We start from the raw sequence: 20,000 nt of genomic DNA, 5'->3' as shown, positions 1-20,000 counted from the left end.
TTAGGGAAAGCTAGCGGCTAACTGATGCTAGCGGCTAACTGATGCTAGCGGCTAACTGATGCTAGCGGCTAACTGATGCTAGCGGCTAACTGATGCTAGCAGCGCTGCTTGTTACAGCTACAAGAGTAGCCATTAGCGTATCAATGCTAACTCAAAATTGTGGTCGCAACATTAGCTGACATTTCATAGCAGCGTTACAATCGTGCCAATTCAGCACATTGCAGAAGTTAGCAGAAAGGATTAGGATAAGGATTAAAAGTTATTACAATGTTAAATTATAAGTTCAAAAATCTGAATTCAGAGTTGAGCAAACTCAAAAACAAAACTTAAAATATTTAGTTTAATTGTCCAACTTAAAATTTTATCTAAGTTTTTTGCCTTGAAACTTTGAGTTCACCCAACTTTTCTTTTTTTTGCAGTGTGGTCTAATATTCTGAGAGGTTGAGATCTATTGGATTGTAGGATAAAAGCAAAGGAAGGGAGAAGAGATTTTTTTCAAAATAAAAGCATCGGACTACAAATTGAACCATCAGTCAGAGTCACAAGTTGTCTTTCCATTAAACAAATTTCTACATTTCCATATTAAACAGACTTTTTAAAATTGGTCTTTTGTAAGATTCAATTTTTTTTGAGATACTGAATTTTTAGGTCTTCATTAAATGTAAGCTATAATCATTATAATTAGAAGAAATGACATGAATTAAGACATGAAATGTTTCATTCTGTGTGTAATTTTTGACCATTTCATGTCTTTTTTTTGGTCCTTATGTGTCTTTTTTTATATATGTTTTGGTCCTTTTGTGTCTTTTTTTGGTCGTTTTGGTCTAATCTGTCTCTTCATACGGAGTATTTCTCCACTTTTCTCTCTTTCTCTGCCTACAAATGGCTCTTCTCTCTCCTCCGTCCTCATCCCTCCGTCTTGTCTTGCTGGTGATGTTTATATGTTTAACCCTCTCCTCCTTCTCCTCTATTAAATCACTCGCTCTCTGATCGCCCACTAATGAAGGAGAGGAGGAGAGAAGAGGAGAGAGAGAGAGAGGGAGAGGGAGTGCTGCAGGCTGGCCTCAGGCAGCAGGAGAGAGACCGATAGATTAAAGGAGTCCTATTCCCTTTTAAAGCCTCTCTACTCCACTTTTTTCTCTTCATTTCCTCCGTTGCTCTCGTTCTCTTTCAGTCAATGTCACACTTCTGCTGTTGTCTTCCTCTCTGTGTTTACCTCTCTCTATCTCTCACTCCATCTTCCTCCCCCTCTCCTCCTCTCTTTCCTTCTCTTTAATCTGCAGGATTTCCTCTTTAGTCTCGTCTACCTTTCAGATTACCTTTACAGTCTGTGTGTGTGTGTGTGTGTGTGTGTGTGTGTGTGTGTGTGACATTATCGTTGAGGTAATTTACTGGTGTGAAATCGTGTGATGGAAACGTCCTTCCTATCTGTGAGGAGACGGAGGGATGAAGACGAGGAAGAAGGAAAGAGGAAGAGTAGAGCAGACGGCTGCCCTCTGCTGGCCGACTGAGGGACTGACCCACAAAAGATCCTTCAAAATAAAAGGTTTACTGGAGAAAGAAACTGGAAAAACAGGCGCTAGTGTCAGACTTTCCAACGGTCCTTGAACGGATCATAGTTTAAGAAAGTTTCTGTTTTAAAAAGTGACCAATACTTGTGTTAAAATGTTGATATTTGTGTCAGAGAGGCTGTTTACACAGAGCAGAGAGGAGAGGACAGGAGAATACTTCAATATGTGGAGAAAACTTTTCAGTCATTTTGTGAAATTTATGGGTAATTTTGTGTCATTCTTTGATAATTTTACATCTTTTTATGTCTTTTTTTGTTCAAAATGTTGGTAATTTTGTGTTTGTAACAACATTCGTGTCACTTGAAAAGTGATTCAACTTGTGTTTTTTTCTCTATTTCTGATTTCTGTCGTTCTAACTGACAGAAATCAAAGGAGAGGAGAGGAGAGGAGAGGCTGTTTACACAGAGCTGAGAGGAGAGGACAGGAGAGGCTGTTTACACAGAGCAGAGAGGAGAGGACAGGAGAGGCCATTTTATGTCATTTTTTTTGTAATTTTATGTCTCAAGTCTTTTTTTATCATTTTGTGTTTGTAACAACATTCCTGATATTTGTGGGAACTTTGAAAAGGTATTCAACTTGTGTTTTTTCTCTCTTTTTTTCCTGATTTCTGTCATTCTAACTGTGTTATCCTGCACAAAGACATGTTTGAGTTGTTCCCACTTCTAGCCATGATTGTACTGATTCCATAGAACTTATAGATTTATATAGATTTTATAAATTGTAGTGAAATACAAGTACACAGGGAGGAGAATGTAGAAAGAGCAAAAAAAGCCCTGAAACGGCTCGTTGGGGTTCAGTTTTTTTTAGGGTTTGAATGATGAATGAATAATAAATTATAGACTTATTCATTTTAAACAACTTTCCTGTTCTCAGTGGAAATTTACACACACACACACACACACACACACATACACACAGACATGGAGAACCCTGCCCTCACCTGTGTGCACTGCTGCATTCTGGGTAATGGAGTTTAAAGACAAGAAGGTTTAACACAAAGTGTATTATTCATTTTAGACGACAGCATTGTCCACACACTGCTGCTGCTGCAGTGTAATAAAATAAATACAGGTTTTTATGTTATAGTCTAGACGGATTTCAGAATAAAGGCCTTCTATAAGAAGTGAGGAGCATTTATGGGTACAAGTCAGGAACCGGCCTACCTTACATATCTCAAGGGTGCTGAGTCCAAAAAAAAAAAATGGTTCCTAAGAGAAATTTTGAGTTTTTGACCTTCTAATTTGTATCAAATGGCCACCAAATTGCCCATCTTGCTCAGTCGTTGGACCATTTCCCCTTAGTTTTTTTGTAAGTAGGCAATCAAAGATGAGGAAATTAAGTTTCTGGATCTATAGTCTAGAGTCAGAGCAAGGATATAGTGGAGGCTCAGTGTCTTTTTTATGTATATATATGTATGCAAAATACCAACTGGAACATTTAAAAGTGATATTGATTGAATATTTATGTCGGCCTTAAAAAAACCACACAAATAATGCTTAATTTCACCTTAAAAGTTGGTATTTTGCATATATATATATATATATATATACATAAAAAAGACACTGAGCCTCCACTATATCCTTGCTCTGACTCTAGACTATAGATCTAGAAACTTAATTTCCTCATCTTTGATTGCCTACTTACAAAAAAACTAAGGGGAAATGGTCCAACGACCAACGGCGGCCATTTTTATATGCAAATGAGAAGGTCAAAAACTCAAAATTTCGCTTGGGAACCATTTTTTTTAAATTTCAGCACCCTTGAAATAAGTAAAGTAGGCCGGTTCCTGACTTGTACCCATAAATGCTCCTCACTTTCACTTTTTGGACGATTCCGTCTCGACTATTAGTTATGTTGTTGTTGTTTTATTGAACTTGAAGTGTAAACAGTTTATTCAGAAGTCACAGTAGAGACGCTTCGGTCACTTTCTGCAGCAGTTTGTGTCTTTTTGTTATTGAGGATGTTTCTGCTCGTCCCGACAGGCTGATTGGTGTGTGTGTGTTTTACTAACACACCTGTGTGTCTGTTTTCACAGGTGTGTGTGTGTGAGTTCAGACAGATAAAAAATGCCTCTCAGTGTGTGTGTGTGTGTGTGTGTGTGTGTGTGTGTGTGTGTGTGTGTGTGTGGATTCATTAAAGGCAGAGTGAGTCCGGAGAGACGAGCTCTGCTAAAACGCCTGCAGGCTTAAATCCACCGAGCTTTCACTTCTGTTCTCGTCTCTCGCTCTCTTTCTGTTCCCATTGAATCTCAATGTCTCTCTCTCTCTCTCTCTCTCTCTCTCTCTCTCTCTCCTGTCTGTCTCCTCTCCTCTTCTGTCCACTTGTCTCCTCTTCCCCTCCGTGTTTTGTCTCTTTCTTGTGATAAAGACCTCGTCTCCTCCTGAGAAAATCTCTCCTCCTTCTCTTCTTTCTTTGGTCCTTTTCTATCTTTTTTTGGGTCATTTTGTGTTTTTTTGACCATTTCGTGTCTTTTTTTTTGGTCCTTATGTGTCTTTTTTGATCATTCTTAAGTCTTTTTTGGTCCTTTTGCATCATTTTTTATATATGTTTTGCTCCTTTTGTGTATTAAAAAAAACCCTCTCTTTTTGGTCATTTTGTGTCTTTCTTTGGTCCTTTTGTGTCTTCAAATCTGCCTCCGTTCTTTCTTTTCCTCTATCTGCAAATCACTTGTTCCTATTCCTCTAAGAAAAGACTCTGTCTCTTCATACTGAGTATTTCTCCGCTTTTCTCTCTATCTCTGCCTACAAATGGCTCTTCTCCCTCCCTTCCTCCCTTTCTCTCTCTGGTCATTTTGTGTAATTTTTGATACTTTTGTGTCTTTTTTTTTGGATATTTTGTGTCTTTTTGGTCCTTTTGTGTCCTTTTTTGTTGTTTTTTTTTAATCTTTTTTATAATTGTGTTTTTTAGGGTCCTTTTGTATCTTTTTTTGGTCATTTTATGTCTTTCTTTGGTCCTTTTGTATCTTTTTTTACTCATTTTATGTCTTTTTTGACCATTTCATGTCTTCTTTTTTTGGTCCTTTTGCATCTTTTTTTAATGTGTTTTGGTCCTTTTGTGTCTTTTAAAAAACCTCTCTTTTTGGTAATTTTATGTCTTTCTTTGGTCCTTTTGTATCTTTTTTTTTGACCATTTCGTGTCTTTTTTTTGGTCCTTATGTGTCTTTTTTGATCATCTTAAGTCTTTTTTGGTTCTTTTGCATCATTTTTTTAGATATGTTTTGGTCATTTTATGTCTTTCTTTGGTCCTTTTGTATCTTTTTTTTGGTCCTTATGTGTCTTTTTTGATCATCCTTAAGTCTTTTGTTGGTCCTTTTGCATCATTTTTTGGTCATTTTGTGTCTTTCTTTGGTCCTTTTGTGTCTTCAAATCTGCCTCCGTTCTTTCTTTTCCTCTATCTGCAAATCACTTGTTCCTATTCCTCTAAGAAAAGACTAATCTGTCTCTTCATACTGAGTATTTCTCCGCTTTTCTCTCTTTCTCTGCCTACAAATGGCTCTTCTCCCTTTCTCTCTCTCTCTCTCTCTGTTTCTCTGTGTTGTGCGGGTGAAACGAGGACAGATTGACTTTGAGATCTGACCCGAGCTAAGACCGGCTGTCAGCAGGTAATGATAGAGACTTAGGGAGCGACGCCTTTTCACAGAGAGGGATCACGCCTCGTCCTCCACTTAAAAAGAAGCCTTTTAAAATTTAGATCCCTGTTGAGAGAACAGGCTATCCCTCTAAAATACACCTTGATCGATTCCCTAACTATCCGACTCCTGCAGCAGCGGGGGAACCGGAGCAGACGTGGAAATAAATCCCACGGAAGAATCAGGAGCCTCCAGCTGCTGATTCTCTTCTCACTGCAAACCTGCAGCAACATGCAGCGACTGGAGAAAATACAAACAGAGTTATTCTGTCAGTTTATCATCTCCAGTCTGCAAAGACGCTTTTGTGTCTTTTTTTGGTCATTTTATGACTTTTTTGATCATTTTGTGTTTTTTTTTACCATTTCGTGTCTTCTTTTTTTGGTCCTTATGTGTCTTTTTTGATCATCTTATGTCTTTTTTGGTCCTTTTGCATCATTTTTTATATATGTTTTGGTCCTTTTGTGTCTTAAAAAAATTTTTTTGGTCATTTTATGTCTTTCTTTGGTCCTTTTGTGTTTTTTTTTACCATTTCGTGTCTTCTTTTTTTGGTCCTTTTGCATCTTGTTTTTTGTGTTTTGGTCCTTTTGTAAAAAAAAAAAAACTCTCTTTTTGGTAATTTTATGTCTTTCTTTGGTCCTTTTGTATCTTTTTTTTTGGTCATTTTATGACTTTTTTGATCATTTTGTGTTTTTTTGGTCCTTTTGCATCTTTTTTATATATGTTTTGGTCTTTTTGTGTCTTTAAAAAAACAACTCTCTTTTTGGTCATTTTATGTATTTTAATTCGCTTTTAAATGTCTTCTAATGTGTTTTATGTATTTTAATCTTGCCCCTGTAAAGCACTTTGAATGGCCCTGTGTCCGAATTGTGCTACATAAATAAACTGGCCTTGCATCACGTTTTTAAAAAATTAAAAAGTACTGAAACGACTCAATCAGCTGCATGAAGACGACTGGAAGCTGCTCAGTTCTGGAGTGAAAAAGCACAAAGTTTGAGACAAACTGAACCTTTTTCTCTCCTGGAACTCATCACTGACACGACACAAAGCAGATCTGAAGAAACCAAAAGACCAAAAAAAGAGAAAAACAAAAAAGGGCCCAAAAAAGACATACGACTACCAAAAAAGGATAAAAAAAAAAGGCACACAATTATCAAAAAGCACAAAATGACCAAAAAAGACATAAAATTATTTAAAAAAAGACAAAAAATGTAAACCATGTGATCAAACATCACTTATCTTCCTGCATCACGTTTTTAAAAAATTAAAAAGTTCTGAAACGACTCAATCAGCTGCATGAAGACGACTGGAAGCTGCTTTTTTTGGAGTTTGGAGTGAAAAAGCACAAAGTTTGAGACAAACTGAACCTTTTTCTCTCCTGAAACTCGACTCAAACCTGAAACTCACCAAAAAAAGAGAAAAACAAAAAAGGACAAAAAAGGGCCCAAAAAAGACATACAACTACCAAAAAAGGATAAAAAAAGACATTAAGACATAACAATACATACAACGAAAGACATAAAATTATGTAAAAAATGACAAAAAATGTAAACCATGTGATTCAAACATCACTTATCTTCCTGCATCACGTTTTTAAAAAATTAAAAAGTTCTGAAACGATTCAATCAGCTGCATGAAGACGACTGGAAGCTGCTCAGTTCTGGAGTGAAAAAGCACAAAGTTTGAGACAAACTGAACCTTTTTCTTGCCTGGAACTCATCACTGACACGACACAAAGCAGATTTGAAGAAACAGGGCCCAAAAAAGACATACAACTACCAAAAAAGGATAAAAAAAAATAAAAAAAGGCAAACAAACAAGAACAAAATGACCAAAAAAGACATTAAGACATAAAAATACATAATACATACAACGAAAGACATAAAATTATTTAAAAAAGACAAAAAATGTAAACCATGTGATCAAACATCACTTATCTTCCTGCATCACGCTTTAAAAAAAATTTAAAAGTTCTGAAACGACTCAATCAGCTGCATGAAGACGACTGGAAGCTGCTTTTTTGGAGTTTGGAGTGAAAAAGCACAAAGTTTGAGACAAACTGAACCTTTTTCTCTCCTGAAACTCGACTCAAACCTGAAACTCACCAAAAAAAGAGAAAAACAAAAAAGGACAAAAAAGGGCCCAAAAAAGACATACAACTACCAAAAAATGATAAAAAAAAAAAAAAAAGACATTAAGACATACAAATACATACAACGAAAGACATAAAATTATTTAAAAAATGACAAAAAATGTTAACCATGTGATTCAAACATCACTTATCTTCCTGCATCACGTTTTTAAAAAATTAAAAAGTACTGAAACTGCTGAGTTCTGGAGTGAAAAAGCAGAAAGTTTGAGACAAACTGAACCTTTTTCTCTCCTGAAACTCGACTCGAACCTGAAACTCATCACTGACACGACACAAAGCAGATTTGTCACCATCCAATTAGGCGGAAAGCTTCGGAAACAGAATCATTAGAGCGCCGCTCTGAAACCTGCTTCCACACAATCAGCGGCGACTCCATGAAGGAATGAAAGCGGCCCAGAGAAACAGGGACGACGTGACACCTGCACCTCCAGCGCCACGCACACATCCATCCCTGAGCCCCCCTTTCACTGAGGAAATTAATTTTGAAAGAGGAAGAATAAAAGGAGCAGCGAGGTGACCCGAGGTGGCGTATTAGACTGCGCTCCACTAAAACCCAGTCATTTAAAGCTCCGGCTGCCGGCTCGCCTCCCTGACCTCCGTCCCCCCGCAGACAGACACGAATAATCTGCTCCGTGTTCCACGCCGTTCTACATCCTAACCCCCCCCCTCGCCAGCCCCCCCCCTCGTCCCGGCTGACCCCGCCGGGCCGCCGTACAGTCACTTCCTGATTGCCACTCTGGATGTTCACAGGGAACTTTAGGGGAGGAGGTAATTGAAAAAGTTTCAGGGAGCTTCATGCTTTTAGTTTTTCTGCTGCTGCTGCTGCTGCTGCTGTTGCTGCGGTGTGTGTGTGTGTGTGTGTGTGTGTGTGTGTCAGGTGTTATAGCAGCAGAGTCACAACAGGAAAACCTTTTAACTCAAAGTCTTGGGAACACTTTACAATAACCATCATTTATAAATGGTAAACAGATAGTTTATTAATGTTTAATCATCTTTTATAAACCGTTTATAGGCCATTTAGAATGGTAAATATTATTATTATTATTATTATTATTATTGTAATAACTTTTTTGTAGAGCATTTAATAATCAGAAAATAAATCAAATAAAATTCAAAATAAATAAATAAATAAAGCCAGGAACACAAATAAACAAAATTGTGGTTAGATGATTTATAAACCAATTATTAACATTTAAAAAGTGCTATTTACATATTTAATTTTGAAATGTTTTCAACCAATTTCTTAAAGTTATATGAATCATTTCAAAATCATTATTATACTTAATATGGTGTTAAAAATGTTATAATGAGTTCAACTAAAACTATTAATAAACAATTAATTATAATTTAATTGTTTGTTAATGGTAAAGTAACTATAAACTTACATTAATATACCATCTATTTGCCATTTATTAATGATTTAGTTAGTTAAACATTAATAAATTATGTATTTACCATTCTAAATGGCCTATATATGGTTTATAAATGATGATTAAACATTAATAAACTCTGTTTATCATTAATAAATGATGGTTATAATTATTATTATTATTATTATTATTATTATTATTATTATTTATTTTTAACAGTTTTATTTTCTATTTTGCTTCTTCTTTTTGTTTATTTGTGTTCCTGGATTTAATTATTTATCTTTAATTTAATTTATTTAATTTATTATTTTCTAAAAATTAAATTACGTTTTTATTTCTGTTTATTTGTGTAATTGGTTTATTATTATTATTATTATTATTATTATTATTATTATTATTATTATTATTATGATTATTATTGTTATAATTATTATTTTTTTATTCTCAATTTTGATTCTACATATTTATTTTTGTTAACTTGTGTTCCTGGCTTTATTTATTTTAAATGAATTGAAATTAAACTATTTTCTGATAATTAAATGCTCTACAAATAAAGTTATTATCATAATTTACAGTTTTAAGTTTTATTGTCTCTTTTGTTTATTTGTATAACTTATTTATTAATTTCATTTAATTAAATTTTATTTCATTTATGTCTGACAATTAAATGTTCTACAAATAAAGTTATTGTTGTTATTATTAATAATATTATTTTATTTTTTTTGCTTCTTTCTTGCTTCTTTAAATTAAATTAAATTAAATTATTTTTCTATTTTCTGATAATTAAATGCTCTACAAATAAAGTTATAATCATTATTTACAGTTTTAACAGTTTTTTTTGTCTGTTTTGTTAATTTGTATAACTTATTTATTAATTTATTTTATTTTATTTTATTTATGTCTGACAATTAAATGCTCTACAAACAGTTATTATTATTATTATTATTATGAACAAAAAATATGTAATATGACCAAAAAATACTTGAGACGCCAAAAAATGACCAAAAAAATACAAACAATTTCTAGATTGAACTTTGAAAGTTAAAGACCACTTAATGAATCTTTGCCTTGACATTTTTTTCTGTGACATTTCAAAAGTTTTCAGAACAAATTATGTGGACAGTTGAAGAGAAGCAGCAACAGTTCAGAGCCACGAGGGCGAATATCTGACAGATTTCTGTGTAATATTAATATCTGACTGTGTAATATTCCTGTATTTTTCTGATAGTCTAGATGGATTTCAGAATAAAGGCCTCCTATAAGAAGTGAGGAGCATTTATGGGTACAAGTCAGGAACCGGCCTACCTTACATATCTCAAGGGTGCTGAGTCCAAAAAAAATGGTTCCCAAGAGAAATTTTGAGTTTTTAACCTTCTAATTTGTATATCAAATGGCCACGAAATTGCCCATCTTGCTCAGTCGTTGGACCATTTCCCCTTAGTTTTTTTGTAAGTAGGCAATCAAAGATGAGGAAATTAAGTTTCTGGATCTATAGTCTAGAGTCAGAGCAAGGATATAGTGGAGGCTCAGTGTCTTTTTTATGTATATATATATATATATGCAAAATACCAACTGGAACATTTAAAAGTGATATTGATTGAATATTTATGTCGGCCTTAAAAAAACCACACAAATAATGCTTAATTTCACCTTAAAAGTTGGTATTTTGCATATATATATATATATATATATATATACATAAAAAAGACACTGAGCCTCCACTATATCCTTGCTCTGACTCTAGACTATAGATCCAGAAATTAATTTCCTCATCTTTGATTGTCTGCTTACAAAAAAACTAAGGGGAAATGGTCCAATGACTGAGCAAGATGGGCAATTTGGCCGCCATATTGATATGCAAATGAGAAGGTCAAAAACTCAAAATTTCGCTTGGGAACCATTTTTTTGGATTCAGCACCCTTGAATTAAGTAAAGTAGTCCGGTTCCTGACTTGTACCCATAAATGCTCCTCACTTTCACTTTTTGGACAATTCCGTCTAGAGCAGACCTGGGCATAGGCGGCCCGCGGGCCACATCCGGCCCGTTGGCTGTCCTTGTCCGGCCGCGTGAGGTTACCCAGAAATTAGAAATCAATACAGCCACAGTGCTTTTATTTTGAAGGCGGTTTACGTACCCCCCCCCCTGCAAAGACTCGACTCTTTAACTGATAGTTTACAAGATTTATTTAAAATCGTAGCTCCATGAACATAAAAATAAGACATTCCTTGGTCACCTTGTGAATCCACCGTAAGAGCTAACAAACATTAGCATTAGCACTTGAGCAAACAAGCACTTTTACGACAAATATAACCACTAATATATATGACAGAATAAAATAAACTTTAACAAACCTTGTGTCCTGTCAGTCAGCCACTATAGAAGCCTTTAGATACTTTATATCAACTTTATATGAATTACTACGCACTTGTTATTATTGTTTTTTCATTTAACTGTTCTACCGGTTATTTCCTGTCACTACCTTTCAAAATGAAAGCACCCGTTTCACACTAGACGGCACCTTTTCAAAATAAAAGCATCACAACATTGTAAAACACCTTGAAAATGTACAAACATGAAAAACTAAAGCTATATAATACAAAAACACAAATAGGAACCTTACTAAAGGACATTTACAGTTGTGTTTAAAATAAATGTTAAAGTGATATAGTGATTGGAGTATTTACTACTTTTTACTGCTATATTTGATTTACTCCACATTAACAGTCTCATCATAACATGTGTTCCTATCAGTAGCAGCTCAAAACCAGATAATTTACTACATTTTATTGAGCGATTACATTAATATTGAGCAGAATTTAGTTCAGAGTTTTGGTCCGGCCCCTGCAACCTTCGTGGTATTGGTCATGTGGCCCCTTGGGGACATTAATTGCCCACCCCTGGTCTAGACTATGAGCTGCAGCAGCTGTGCATTAATATCTGACTGTGTAATATTCCTGTATTTGTCTGAGCTGCAGCAGCTCTGAGGATCAACAGACTGGAGGAAGCTGCAGCGTCTCGTCTGTGTGAATAAAGAAAGTTGCGTCTGACTGTATGTGACTGTATGTGACTGTAAGCGCTGCAGCAGACAGTGTGTGATCCCATCAGGCGTGTTGTCCTCGCCGTGCCGCTGTTATTATTTGGCGTTCCGCCTAAGCGCCTTCACCGCCTCCGACACGCCGTGAAACGCCGCCGACTCCCAACGCCTCCTCAGCTTTTACCGCCACAGTAAAGATCTGACTGCAGCAACACACAGCACGCTGCAAATCATCCAGACAGCCACTAAACAGAGCCGCTGCTCAGTGTGTGTGTGTGTGTGTGTGTGTGTGTGGCAGAGTGTATTATGGCTCCTGACAAGGGTAATAAGATTGTAGAGTTGCTGCTGTGAGGAAACTTTTCAAAGATACAGGAGAGCAAAGATTCTTTAAGTGGCCTTTCACTTTCAAAGTTGAATGTAGAAAAACAACAAGTTTTACTGTCCAACACGTCCCAGGACATGTTCACATCATGTCTCATTATTCTCAATAAGAATAAATAATAAAATAGATTTTAATAATCAGGTTGTAACGAGACTCAAAAACTTTTGAAATGTCACAGAAAAGTTGAATCTAGAAACTGTTTTTTTTTAGGTCATTTTAAATATTGTTTTGGTCATTATGCGTCTTTTTTGGTCATTTTACATATTTTTTGGGTCATGTTAATTATTTGTTTAGTGTTTAAGTATTTTTTTTGTCATTTAACATATTTCTTTGGTCATTATATGTCTTTTTTGGTCATTTATCATATGTTTTTGGTCATCAAAAAAGATGGAAAAAAACTATTAAAGTTGCCTTTATATATATATATATATATATATATATATATATATATATATATATATTAATGTCTTTTATTAGTCATTTTCTGTTTTTTTTCGGGTCATTTTCTGTTTATTTTTAGTAATTTCATGTCTCTTTTTGTCATTTAACATATTTTTTTGGTCATTATATGTCTTTTTTGATCATTTATCATATGTTTTTGGTCATCAAAAAAGATGGAAAAAAACTATTAAAGTTGCCTTTATATATATATACATATATGTATATGTATATGTATATATATATATATATATATATATATATATATATATATATATATATATATTAATGTCTTTTATTAGTCATTTTCTGTTTTTTTCTGGTCATTTTCTGTTTATTTTTAGTAATTTCATATCTCTTTTTGTCATTTGGCTGTGGCTCAGTTGGCAGCCGACATGTTTTTGGTCATTAAAAGTCTTCCAGGTGTGTCTGATGTACCTGCAGTAACACCTGTCCTCCACAGGAGGGCATCAGGGAAATTGGAAATCAAAACTTCAGGAAGATATAAAGTGCTAAATATGCTCGATATGATTTGATCGAGCTGTAAACCTCCAGAACAAAAACACTTCTCGACTTCCGCTGAGATCATTTTGTTGTTTCCGACATTGAGGACGATCAACAAGTGGACCTGCTGGTCCAATCAGAGCGCAGCGTGCGATCAGGTGATGCTACTCACAGTCCAGGTGACACTGTCTGACTCCTTCCACGTCCTCAGCGTGAATGAACTGGTAGAACTTCTTCCCCACGATGTCCACCGGCGTCAGGTCCATGTAGTCGCTGATCCTGAGACACAAACACACAAAACATCAGCTGTTAATCATCATCTCCTGCACCATCCAGACACGTGCGTTTGAAGCGTGTGTGTGTGTATCTGTAACTGTAATCACATCAAAGATCAAAGGCAATCAGATCAAAGCAATCAACAGAATTAACTGACACCTGTTCTGGCACAGTGACAGCAGAGGTGGACAGACTGAATTTCTGGCCTTGAACAGAAAGCATTTTTGGCAAAACCATAATACCTATCATTGATCCGACTTCACTTTGAGCGTCCTGAGTTCTTCCTGAACGTCTACATATGTTTTTTTTTAAGAAAAATGAAAAAATAGCTTTGTTAGAGCGATCTACAAAAACTGTTAAATGTCCCTTTTTCTGAAATCTCCGTGCGTTTTTAATATGGGAGCCAATGAGGCTGTTGGTGGTGTTGGTGGATCATCTGTGCATCCTACGCCCAAACTATAACTCTGACAGCTTTACCAGAGGATTGTGAGGGAGAAGACTAATTTTCCTACGTTTCTATGTATAAATTATTTCTGTAGAGTGGAATTTGTGGCCTGGAGCGCAGTTTTCAAATTTATTTTTTGGCAATTTCTTCTCTCCCTCTACACTCTGGAGATGATGTCACACACTGTGACACGAACATTCCGTGCAATACACACCCATTATAATCTCAGAATTTCTCCAAAAATGATCATGGTCATTGAACAGGGATTGATAAAAAACTATATGACCTATCGAAACGTGGATTAATACACCGATACACAAGACTTGTGTCTACTGTTTAAAGTTCAAATGGAGTCTCTAGGTGAAATTATGCCGGAGAAGTAGACGTTTAAAAATCTCCAATTATTGTTCTTTTTCATTCATTTTTTGTCGGCCGTCCCATTCACTTCAATGCAAGATTTTGAGCAGACCCCAATTGGGGTCGCGAGATGATTTCTGGGGGTCGCCAAATCATTTTGGAAGTCAGCTCTGTCTCCACTGTGTTAAAGTGTTCATGTGTTAATGTGTTTTAATCTTTTTGGTCACTTAATGTCTTTTTTTCTGGTCATTTTGTGTCTTTTTTTTGTCATTTTGTGGTCAATTTGTGTCTTTTTGTTTCTTTTTTTGGTAATTTTGTGTCTTTTTTGGTCAATTTGTGTCTTTTTTGGTCTTTTTTGGTCTTTTCTGGTCATTTTGTTTCTTTTTAGGTTAGACCAGGACAGTCCTGGGTCGATGTGTGCTTTCTCTGCAAACAGACAACATTTTGCTATAAAAGTCAGTGCATACTTCTTGTAGAAATAGCTGCTGTTTTGTATTTACTGAGTCCACGTCTGAAATGTGAAATGTTGTGGAGAGTTTTCTCAGAACAGTTCTGGTCGTCAGCGATTAAAACAAACAGAGAAAAGCAGCCAATCAGAGAGTGAAGACAGGTAACACATGCGCTTTAAAAGCTTTAATTTGAACAAATTCGCCACAGGATAGACAGAACAATTTCCTCCTATCATCCTGATGGTGTGTGTGTGTGTGTCGGGGGGGACTAATGTCTGGCAGGCAGATAACAGCACACTCTGTTCTTTAGAAAAAAAACCCCATGGTCCCATTTCCTCATTCTCTCAGAGCGTCCTGGTGAAATGTGACGCGTGTCTGTCGCTGCTTTCTGCTGCTGGATATCATCATCTCTCTCGTATTGTGTCTCTTCTTCCAGCCACAAAAAAAGCAATCTGTCCACTATCATTTCTCCCCTCCTCTCTTTTTATAATAAAACTCGGAGGTTCTGATATGAATCTGCGTCGGTGGGGCCGGTTAACTCCTGATGCCTATCGTCTTTATCTGGACAGAGAGAAGGAGCCAGATCCATCAGCAGCACATTTCACTGTTAAACCAGGAGGATCGGGTCACACGTCCTCATGAATAAGAAGCTCCGACTTTCCTTTTTCTCCCCCGAACGGCAGCGACAGAACGTGAATGTATAAAAGGGGAGAATGGAGTTTTATGTTTGACACGACAGAGCTGGAAATAACGGAGCTTTAAAGCCTGTTTCTCTGAGAAATGACACAGAGAAACAGGACGAATGCAAACCAAGCCAGGACTTTCACCCAGGAGACATAGAAAAAGAGATAAGAAGACGTAAAATGACAAAAAAAATTACACAAAATGAACAAAATAAGATGTAGAATTACAAAAAAAAGACATAAAATGACCCCGAAATTACGTAAAAAGGACCAAAAAGACACAAAAGACCAACAAATGACATAAAATGACCAAAAAATAGTTAAAATTACCAAAAAGACCAAAAATGACAGTGAATTCTAAGTAAAAAACAAAACAAAAAATACACATAATATTGCTGCATGTAATTTTGAGGCAACTTTCTGAAAATTTAAAATGTAATGTTAAAAAAAATATTTAAACATTTTTAAAATCTGGCAGCAAAAGTTGCCAAATCTAATCTAATCCCCCACCTAACTGAATATTTATTCACCTATACAGGTATATTTGTTGATAAATAGATAATAAAAAAAGGCAAATAGGTGCTCTTTAAGACATGAGAAAAAAACTTCAGAAAAACGTAAAAGCACTGAAAAAAACAAAGAAACAAAACAAAATTATGCCTGAAAACAAATTCAGTTTGAAGAAAATTTAGAGTAAAAAACACTTTAATTTGTCTTCTGTTTGTAGGTGCAAAAATGTAAATATTGACACAATAGAAGTGACATTAAAAGGAGCAGCAGGTAAAATAAAATGAAATGAAATGAAATGAAATGAAATGAAATAAAATAAAATAAAATAAAATAAAATAAAATAAAATAAAATAAGATAAAATAAAATAAAATAAAATAAAATAAAATAAAATAAGATAAAATGAAATGAAATGAAATGAAATGAAATGAAATGAAATAAAATAAAATAAAATAAGATCAAATCAAATCAAATGCAATAAAAGGAAATAAAATAAAATAAAATAAAATGAAATGCAATGAAATTAAATGAAATTAAAAAAATAAGATAAAATGAAATAAAATAACATAAGATCAAATAAAATAAAATGCAATAAAAAGAAATAAAAGGAAATAAAATAAAATGAAATAAAATGAAATAAAATAAAATAAAATAAAATAAGATCAAATAAAATGCAATAAAAGGAAATAAAAGGAAATAAAATAAAATAAGATCAAATAAAATAAAATTCAATAAAAGGAAATAAAATGAAATAAAATGAAATGAAATGAAATGAAATGAAATGAAATGCAATAAGATAAAATAAAATAAAATAAAATAAAATAAAATAAAATAAAAAAGCTGTGTCCAGTGGCAGTGAGCTGGCTTTAAAGGTTTCTGTCCTGTGATTGAGATATAAAACAGTATTTCTGTGTTTCTGTGGCTCCTCCTACCTGTTCTCGCAGTAGATGATCTTGAGGTCCATGTTGACTCGGGCCACGAACATCTGACAGTCGATGCGGACCTCGTTGATGGTCGGCGGCGGCAGAGCGTGAGCCACCACGACCATCCCCATGATCTGGACCGGCACCGAGCGGCTGTGAGTCAACGCCATCCGCACACGCAGACGCCCCGTCACATGGATCACCTGACCACACACACACACACACACACACACACACACACACACACACACACACAGGGGATACATAAAGGTTACGGGCCAGAGGACAGTTTGTGTGTGTTTCATCCTTCCTGGTTCCTTCCCAGGTAGTCAGGCTGCTTGGGACCACATTTAAGAATAAAGAGGACACGCTGGACAAAAGCACCACATTTTTCCCACATGCTCTCTATCACTATAGGTTTCAATTTTTGGTAGGAGCCACTTCATCAAGATTGTGGATCGGAGATGGCACCCATATAAAGTCTATGAGAACCAATCTATGTCTTCTTGTAGTTATTCTGTGTTTCCTTGCAGATGAATGTGACCTACAGAGTCCATTTCCTTTTTGTTTGTTCAATAAAACCAAGTTATGATTATGCAACGCTTGTAAATTCTCTGCAACGGACCACAGCCTTTATATATTATATAATATATATATATATATTACCGTCTCATCGTCTACACTGGAAAATAATGTACATTTCAGAATTATACAAGTAGGCCTTTTTCAGGGAACAAGAAATGGGTTAACAACTTAACTCTATGGAGTCTTGGGCTATTTTGTCCATTTTTGAATTATTTCCATGTCTTTGTAAGTCATATTGTGTCTTTTTGTGTCTTTTTTGGTCATTTTGTGTCTTTTTTTAAGTCATTTTGTGTCTTTTTTGGTCATTTTGTGTCTTTTTTTAAGTCATTTTGTGTCTTTTTTGGTCATTTTGTGTCTTTTTTTAAGTCCTTTTGTGTCTTTTTTGGTCATTTTGTGTCTTTTTTAAGTCATTTTGTGTCTTTTTTTGTCTTTTTTGGTCATTTTGTGTCTTTTTTTAAGTCATTTTGTGTCTTTTTTTGGTCATTTTGTGTCTTTTTTTTTAAGTCATTTTGTGTCTTTTTTGGTCATTTTGTGTCTTTTTTTAGTCCTTTAGTCCAACATAAAATGTGATTTTGATTTTCAATTAAATTCTGGAAACGTTGGTGTGTTCTAAAACTTTTGACCAGTAGTGTATCTATCCATCTCCAGTCTACAGCGATCACAGAGAGGAGTCAGGAGGTTCGGAGCAGATGAAGACGAGGTGAAGCGAGGAGAACGTTTCGGGGGTTTTAACCTCTTTGTTCTGGTCCTGAACGGACTCGAGGGATGGAGAGAACGAGAGAACGAGAGGAGGAGAGATGGAGAGGTGGAGGCGGAGGATGACAGACAGCCTGTAATTATCTCCAGCTTTAAACTCTGTGAAGCTTCACAAGTCCGTCGGACGCCGCCGAGCTGCCAGAAATGTTAATGAGCCGCCGCCGCTCGCCGGGGAAACGTTTGCTTGTCTTTTAAACGACGGCTCACTTTTTTTAAACTTTTGGCTACATGAGGTGAATATGAGGGCCAGACTAGAAAGACAAGAGGAGGAAAAAGTCTCATTTTAAAGAGAAAGAAAGTCAAAAGTCTTTAGTTTTTTTTTTTTTTTTTTTGGTGCATGTTTATGATGGATCAAATGGTTGTTTATTATCCCAGAAACTCCCAAAGAGGTTTTGTTTATCAAAAATGTGGATTTTTTTTTTCATATACATTTTTTACTTTTTTTTCTCATATTTTTTTTTCTCTTGTAAATGTGTGATTTCTTCCATATACATTTTGTGCGTTTTTGCTTGTGAATTTGTGTTATTTTTCTCTTAAATGTGTTTTTTCCTATATGTTTGTGATTTTTTTCCTGTTTTTTTTTATGATTTGAGTTTTTTCTTGTAAAAATTGTGTTTTTTTCCCTCATTTTTTCCTCTTATTTTTCTTGTAAGTGTGAGTAATTTTCTTGTAAAGTTGTGAGGTTTTTTTTGTGTGAATTTTTTGTGTGGTGACCTTTGACCTTTCCTTTTAATGTATTGTTGGTGTGTAATCCATTCTGTGGCTAAATCATTGTTGACACTTTGAGGTGAATATGAAGTCATTTTTATAGAGAAAGAGAGTCAAAAGTCTTTCAAGATGCTTCTTTAGTCATTTTTTTGTTTTGTTTATGATGATTCGGTTGCGTAAATTCACGTAAATTTGTGACTTTTTTCTCATGTTTATTTTCTAGTACATTTGAGAGTTTTTTCTTTTAAATGTGTGTTTTCTTTCTTATAAATTATAGAGGTTTTTTTTCAAACGTGTGATTTTTCCCCCCTTGTTAATGTGTTTAATTCTTTCCTCATAATTATTTTCGGGTAAATTTGTGAATTTTTTTCTTATAAATGTGTGTTTTTTTCTTATAAATTATTGATTTTTTTTTCATAAATTTGTGTTTTTTTTCTCTTGAATTTGTGTTTTTTCGCTTAAATGTGTTTTTTCCCCATAAATTTGTGATTTTTTTCCTCATAATTTTTTTTCTGTGTACATTTGTGATTTATTTTCTCTTAAATGTGTCATTTTTTTCTCATAAATATGTGGTATTTTTCTTATATATTTGGGGTTTTTTTCACGCAAATTTATGAATTTTCTTATAATTAATTGACATTTCTTTCTCATAAATTTGTATTTTTTTCCCGTAAACTTGTGATTTTATACTCTTTAATGTGTTTTTTGCCGATAAATGTATTTTTTTTTTTTTTTATCTAAATATATGATTTATTTGCTCTTAAATTAGTGGTTTTGTTCCTATAAATTTGTGTTTTTTTCACATACATTTTAGCATTTTTTTTTCTTGTAAGTTATTTTCCCTTAAATGTTTGATGTTTTTCTAATAAACTTTTGTGTGTGATTTCTGCTAAATTTGTGTTTTTTCCCTGCAATTTTTTTATTTCTTTTCTCATATTTTTTTCTTCTATCTCATTTTTTCAAGATATGCAAATCACGCTGTGAAAGTTTCCACAGGAAATCATTTATTTTACTTTGAAAACCTAACCTGGAACTTTTAGCCCCAACTTTAGAGAAGTGTTTTTTTTTAGCCTAAACCAAAGAAAAACTCTAAATGTAACAAAACATACCACAATATGTAGGATTAAATGTTACAAACAAGTAACACAGGTTACATATTACATTATTATAATCATAGTTTTTAAATATTCAGATATTATTTATGAGGTTTTCTGGAGTCACTGGCTGATTTCAG

At 34.5% G+C, this 20,000-nt stretch overlaps 1 protein-coding gene across 1 annotated transcript in view; it reads right to left on the bottom strand.

Annotated features, from left to right (window-relative positions):
- LOC131987902 (neuronal PAS domain-containing protein 3) overlaps positions 1-20,000 on the bottom strand; it is a 425,063-nt gene that overhangs the window by 21,106 nt on the left and 383,957 nt on the right. The window contains exons 8-9 of the mRNA XM_059352818.1: positions 16,727-16,920; positions 13,249-13,355 (exon numbers count right to left, since the gene is read on the bottom strand). Of these exons, the coding sequence (XP_059208801.1) occupies positions 13,249-13,355; positions 16,727-16,920 (301 nt within the window). The remainder of the gene's footprint in view (positions 1-13,248; positions 13,356-16,726; positions 16,921-20,000) is intronic.

Source organism: Centropristis striata, chromosome 16, assembly GCF_030273125.1.
Source record: "Centropristis striata isolate RG_2023a ecotype Rhode Island chromosome 16, C.striata_1.0, whole genome shotgun sequence".
In the NCBI taxonomy this organism is placed as follows: Eukaryota; Metazoa; Chordata; class Actinopteri; order Perciformes; family Serranidae; genus Centropristis; species Centropristis striata.
Note: the sequence above shows the minus strand (reverse complement) of the source record. Positions and strands in the feature narration are given on the sequence as shown.